Source organism: Medicago sativa, chromosome 4, assembly GCF_051527215.1.
Source record: "Medicago sativa cultivar Bolivia chromosome 4, Bolivia_mono, whole genome shotgun sequence".
Lineage (NCBI taxonomy): Eukaryota > Viridiplantae > Streptophyta > Magnoliopsida > Fabales > Fabaceae > Medicago > Medicago sativa.
Window position 1 is genome coordinate 69806266 of NC_140752.1, and position 7167 is coordinate 69813432.

A 7167-nucleotide genomic window follows, 5' to 3' on the forward strand; every position below is an offset into this window, starting at 1 on the left:
TCGGAGGAGACTCGCGTATCATGGATATAGTTTTTAATTATTTCTTTGATTGAAGATTAAAAAGACAAATAAACAAATATAATGCATATTTTTATTTGGACAAAAATATCATTCATTTTTATTATTTAAAACTAAAAGCTTGAGGGTTACTTTAATAAAAGAAAAAAAAATATCATTCATCTTTATTATTTAAATATCATTCATCTTTTTTAGTGAAAGACAATAATTTTGATTGGTGTCAATCGAATGGATAAATTCTCCTTTTGTTAACGGATAAAAATATAAGAGTGGGAGCAACATTATAATTTGATAGATAAGGGGGAATGAATAATATAAATTTAGGAATTTTCTTTTAGGGGAAAAATAAGTTTATTAGGAATTAAAAGATGTTGATGACTAGGTGAAATTAAGGAGTTGAGTAGAGAGACAATGCATAAAAATTGTAAAATAAGTGGGATCATGTAACATATGACACAAAAAATGGACAGTAAAAGGTTACGGGTCATGCTAACATAGACTACATACATTAGTTATTTAAAGATCTAAACAATTATTTTTTCCTTATAAACGTGATTGGAAGGGAGTATACCCTAAAGACATATGTTAAGGTTTCCACAAATAGCAAATATTTATTGAGAAAAATTAAGTTTCAACTTTTTGAGAAATAAATTGGAACAATTTCTAAAATAATGTGCACTAAAGGTTATTAATATAGTATACAAGAAAATTGTTATTAATTTATTGATTTTGTGGTTGCCTTGCAAGACCTCTTTGTAATAATAAAAAAAAAATTATGGTGAATTTGAAAAGTTACGAAGTTTCTTAAAAAAAAAAGTTAACGGAGTATTAGTAAAAAAAAAAAAAAATAGTAAGCTATCAATAAATTTTTATAGAAAACACTTTTTAATTTTAACTTTTTTTTTAAGTGTTATTTTGCAAGAGAAATTCTTTTTCTCCAAACTTCACAACGTTTTCTTGCAAAATTCGCCGCCTCCACCAGAGATTTTCTTTTATCTTTTTTCTTCTACTCAACCTCTTCTTCCTCTTTCTTCAATCTCTACACATTTGTATTGGTTCATCGATTCGCCGATTTCCACGAATTATAATGGAATTTGTGCAAACCAATTCACAGAATTACTGCGAACCAATAAGCACGTACCAATACACCGTTCACAGCAAGTCAATAGAATTATATGACTATGTTTTTTACCAATTTCATCAAACTCACATTCAATCCAAACATACACTTAATAGGAAATAGTGAAATTTTTACCAATTTGAAATGAATCAAATGGGTTTCTGTTAAAGTGAAACTTCAACTACAACAAATATACGGTCACATGTTCTTGCTTATTCAGCATAAATTTTGATGATGATAATATAATATGGATATGTTAATATACATGAATGAATTTTCAATGAGTTTGGAATAATTGGACATTTGTGAAACCAATGCATGGAAAAATTTGTTAGAAAAGTTTACCAACACCTGCTGTACCATTGACTACGAGAGAGACACATAAAAAATTGTGAAAGTTTGTGCTAACAACTTATAAACTTGAATGAAACAAGCAGTAGTTCTAATTATTCTACAATGAGCTCACATCCATTCTTAACTTCCAAATTTTGCAGCATTGCAGCCATTGCATCGGAGGGTTTCCGAACACAGACTTTTCTTAAGGTAGTCAAAGACCACAATTCACTTGGCAAGCTATCCAACTTACCACAGTTGTGAATAACAAGGATTTGAAGGCGTGACATCGAACCATTGGCTAATTTCCAGTTTCGAATAGGCAAATTTCCCATCTGAAACTCCTGCAATTGTGGGAACCCATCTTCAATACAATTAATATCAAACAATGAATCTGAAGACCAAAAATCTGAAAACATATTGTCTCCTGTTAAGATCAAAATTTGGAGTTTGGTAAGATTTCTAATACCATTTACCCCGTCATCATTCAAGCAACTAATACATGACAATGTTAACTTGGTGATGTTGGGAGGAAACATGGCCACACAATTATCAAGGTCGAGGGCATTCCCAATTTTTAGTATACTTAGATGTCTCAAATGTTTCAGACTTTGTAACATTTCCTCGGCCTTACAATTGATATTCCAGCAGGAGTGTGGCCAATCTTTCAGTTGGAAGTAGATTTCTAGCTTATTCAAATGCCTCAAATGTTGTAGGCTTAGCAACATTTTGGGCACATCGCCCTTAAAGTTTGAGGAGATTTGCAAGCGTAATTTTCTTAGTTTGGGGAAACTTCCTTTCTCTATGAGATATGTTGTTTTTTTATCGAGTACAATGGAAGAGATGGTTTGAAGATTCCACATAGCATCACCATTTGATTCCGAACAATCACCACGTAGCTTGATAGGACCACAAGTATACAAATGTCTTAGATGCTTGAGCTTTGTTATTCCACAGGGGAAAGAAATTGTGGTGACTTTGATCGAAGGTCCTAAGTATAATGTTTGTAGATTTTGAAGGTTGCAAATAGAATCCGGAACACTTCTAATATATTGCGAGTCTATTCTTAAGTACCTCAAGTGGACAAAATTTCCCAAGTTTGAAGGAATCTTAAAACAACACTTTCCCTCGAGATCCAACACACGAACCAATTTGAAGCCTTTGGTAAGCCATTTCCACTCGTCGTTATACACAAAGCAATTCGGGTCAGAGCAAAACAAAGAACGAACACATGAATGATCGTTGGTGCTTGAAGAAACATAATGAGACATGGTGGAATGGACCGACAATCTGCGAGGTTTTGTAGGGATTAAAATATTGCCATCTGTACAAATTTGGAAGATCTTGTCCTCTTTGCTCTCTAATATGCAGAGATCTCTTAGAATGTCATGGATGCGACATGTTTTTACTCCTCCACTATCCTTCAGTTGTGCTACTTGGATCAAACTACGATCAATGAGCTCATACAAGTAGTCTTCAGCAACATCATTTGGATCTCTACTTCCTGTTTCTTGAATAAATCCCTCAGCAACCCATAGTTGTAACAATTGCCTTACACGTATTTCAGAATCTTCAGGAAATATCCCTAGATACAGAAAACATGGTTTCAATCTTGAAGGCAAGTTGTCGAAACTGAGTTTAAGTACTACATCCTTGACTTGAGTCTCGTCTCGAGTAAGATACCAATTGACATGGCCCAACACTTTGGACCATTCTCTACATGACTTTTCCTTGTTTGCCAGAAGTCCTGCCAGCACCACGATGGAGAGTGGTAAACCGCCACAACTTTTAATGATTTGTTTACCAAGAGGTTGAAGATCACAAGGGTACTCTTCTCCTCTAAACACTTTTTTGGAGAAGAGATCCCAACTGTGTTCTTCAGTGAGAAATTGAAGACAATAAGGAGGATCTCGTACAGTATGAGATGCAACTTCTTTCAAACGACTAGTTATCAATATTCTGCTTCCTCTGTTTCCATCAGGAAAAGCATCTTTTAGCTCATCCCAATCCTGTATTTTCCACAGGTCATCAAGAACCAGCAGATACTTTTTCCACTTCAAGCATTCCCACACTTTTTTCTTCAGCTCATCCTCACTTAAGCTAGAGATGTCTTGACATTGAGAATTATTCACATCTTTCTTCTTACCCTTCTTTTTGATGTTTCTGCTGCTTCTACATCCATAATTATGGTTTGGCATCAAATTTTGAAGAAGAACAAGCAAAAATTCTTGGATTCTACACTCGTTTGAGACATAAACCCATGCGCGGCAATTGAAGTGTTTCTTCACCTTCTCACTGTTATAGACCTTTCTTGCAAGAGTTGTTTTGCCCAATCCACCCATACCAATGATTGAAACGACGTTGAGATGAGGCAAAGAGGAATCATCCACTATGAGTCTATTGATGACTACCTCAGATTCATGGACAAAACCAACTACATTTTGCTCCTCCACGTTTCTTCTTAATCTGTGCAGTGATTGTGTCCTCTCTTCCCTTTCTCTTGCAGATGTTGATTGATCAATACTTTCTTCACAGTACTTGATCTTGTTTTCGTGTATCTCGTTGAATGTTGTTTTGATCTTGTCAATTTTCTCTGCTACGTCATGCAGCAACTTTGCGTGGTCGACACTGTGAAGCATTCTTCCCAGCAGGTTTCTCTTCTTGTACATGGCAACATTGGCGATGAATGTGTCGATGACATCCTCGGCTACATGGGCGACATCTCTGATCTGACTTAGAACCTTTTGTTCTATTTCTTTGTTGTTCTTGTTGCCTCTAGTGGAAGTTTTGAGGTAGACATTTATGATTTCGAGCTCGTTGCGGAGGGATATGATTCTATCTTCCACTCCACACAGCAAATTAGCTTCGCGTTGCAGCAGTTGGGATAAATGTTCCAAAAGGAAGGTTACCACGCTATCAGCCATATGTGTAAGAGGAAAATGATGTTTTTTCTTTGTGATTGTTACTTAGAATTTTGTTATGTCTTATTAAGGAAAACATAGTTGTTATTTAATATCCTATGAGTGTGTGTTTTGTAGAATACTGTGAAATCAGGAAATAGTAAGGAAAGTGTGAAGGAAATTGCGCCTCTATAATTCACAAAGACTTATGTTAAAGTCGAGACATGTTGTTTTCTGGCTACTAGGAAACAAAAACAACAATAAAGTTCAATTGCACCATCCACTTAATTTCCTTGTCAATACTTTTTAGTTTTTAAATTAATTTGTCTTTATTAGTGAAGTTTCCTTTGTTTTTCTTGGACATGATGACACTGCAGTCCAAAAGTAAAGCTAAGTTTCAACTTTCAGGACAATTCAGTGCAAAAGTAAACCAAACAAATAGAACAAGCCCTTGCAAAGCAAAGTACATGACAATCCTAAAATGCATTAAATGTTCAGGAACAGAACCAGTCACTTCAATTGGCATATGTTGATTCAGTAGAATCATGATCAAATGCTTCTCATAAATATTAATTAAACAGTGGTTTAGGCAGAGAAGACTCATGAAAGGAGACACAGCATGTTAAAGTGTACGAGATTGAGATGATTGCGCAGATTACATTACTAATGGATTATAAACTTGATTGGTTCGGTGGACTAATCAAGTGTTAGACCCAATTAGCTAATATATGTAGTTAGTACAAAGAAAGTTCTAAAAAGGTGTATAAGTTAGTATATAAGTTAGGAAAATGCTAATAGTTGGGAGAATTGTGTAGTACTCTCTCTAGAAGTCTGTACAATTGTCTTTTAATGTATATAAATCTCTTCCTTGAAGCCTATAAAAGAGCAAGTAATAAGCAGAAACATTCTCTCAAGTAATAGAGATTATTCTTCTCTCAAATATTCCCCCCTCCTCAATTAAGTGCATACAAATTAAATTATATTTATAACTACTTTTTTTTTTTTTTGAAGAAATTTATAACTACTTTTGAATATTGATATAAACTTTTATTTCATGAGATAAATTTCAAACCCCTAGCAAAGCCTTATTCATGGAACTAGTGTGTTAATGCCTTGTTTCTGGAAGAGTTGATAATTACAACTTAAGTGTAACTCAGTTTTGGTTTTGGACAATTTTGAATTAATGTCTATCAGATGAATCAGAATATTCGATTCCTCGTGTACAGCTCTGCCCCCTGCATCCATCAAGTCTAATTAAATCCGTTTGATGGAAGCAATTTTTTTATCTGATGTCATCATAGATATGGATTCAACCAGAAGAACTAATGTGAGGGGATTCCAAATATAAACTGAAATGAAACTGACTTCATATGCGTTTGGGCTGGAGACCGGAGTTTTGCAGCATCACATTAGATTTATAGTTGTCTCTACTGGATTTGGATATATATTTACATTATCAATTTGGAACTCCTTTGAACATTTAGAACAATAGTTAGTTTGTTATTACTTTAAAATTATATTAGAAAAAACCAACCAAAATTAGGGCTAGTCTTTTACAACATGAGGAACAAGGTTCAAATTCTGACCCGGAAAATTTTGATAGGGCCTCAAACAAGAAAACATCCCGCGGAGGGAACTTGCGAAACAACAAAAATAAGTGGTGTGAAAAATTTACAGTTGAATATATTGTATTCATTAATTTTTTACCCTGATTTCATAGGTATACAAAACTTACTTATCATAAATTTTTCTGTAATGTGGTATTGTTCACTACAAAATGAGGTTCTCGATAGATATCTAGTCTACTAAGATTTTATGTTGCTTTCTTCTACGCATAAATAGTGTGGCTAGTTTTGTTATTGAATATTTAATTGATCTTTTATTCTTGATCTCTCAAAATGCATGCAAAGATGTTCAATTGCCTGCTTTATAGTATCTTCTATTTCCAACTAATGCATGCAGGCAAGGATAAATAAGCATAAATATGACACCAAATCACAAACTGTTGCTCATATATATACTCCATCACTTAAAAACAAAAACAAATAGAAATAGAAATTCAAAACAACAATTTGAGAAAGAGAACAATTTCTAGAGGCTATACCCTCAAGCCTTGCATGGGTGAGTCCAACACATGCATCAACAAAATCCAAGTCTATAAAATCCGTTAAAAAAATCTGCAATCTATCACCACTCCCTTTAGAGAAGCACTGACTAATGAAGAGTCTTGCAGAAAAATATATATCATCTTTGGATAATATCAACTCACCAAGAAAAAAGCACACGCTACTTAATGAAGAAAAATGTTTTTCCTAATTAACATGATACAAATATGCATAATACAGAGACAATGATTTGATGCAAGTAAGCCACAATATCTATAAGGGGGGACATAATTATCTTATAATGAATCCGGCTCAATTACTAATTAAGGCTTGCATATTAAAATCATGAAATTGTCCCCTACCTTATTTACATGAGCGCTTTAGAGTGAGGCCCTAAAAAAAGGATGATCCTGTGTGAACCATAACATGAAATCTTCATCCACCTAATATGCATACTTAGGAATTTCTTTGGTGATCTGAACCCCAAAGTATCCACCTATTTGCAGCAGAAGATTGAGGCTGCCATATAATAAGGAACTCAAGTATGAAGGTGAGAAAAACACAAGAAGGGGGGTTGAATTGTGTTTTTAAAAAATTCTTCGTTTCTCCTAAAAACTGAACACACTGATCAGAAGCTAAGTGAGACAGCTTCTGAAGTGATAATCAGAATCTAAATGCAGCGGAATAAAAC

At 34.1% G+C, this 7167-nt stretch overlaps 1 protein-coding gene across 1 annotated transcript; it reads right to left on the bottom strand.

Moving 5' to 3' along the window:
* Positions 1–1331: 1331 nt before the first annotated feature.
* Positions 1332–4567, bottom strand: LOC146931311 (putative disease resistance RPP13-like protein 3). The gene has a single exon (XM_085702792.1). The coding sequence runs from the start codon at positions 4393–4395 to the stop codon at positions 1585–1587; it is 2811 nt and encodes a 936-aa protein (XP_085558918.1). The 5' UTR covers positions 4396–4567; the 3' UTR covers positions 1332–1584.
* Positions 4568–7167: the final 2600 nt, after the last annotated feature.

Coding starts and splice junctions, on each gene's coding strand:
- LOC146931311 (XM_085702792.1), bottom strand. CDS start 4,395: ATGGCTGATAGCGTGGTAACCTTCCTTTTGGAACATTTATCCCAACTG.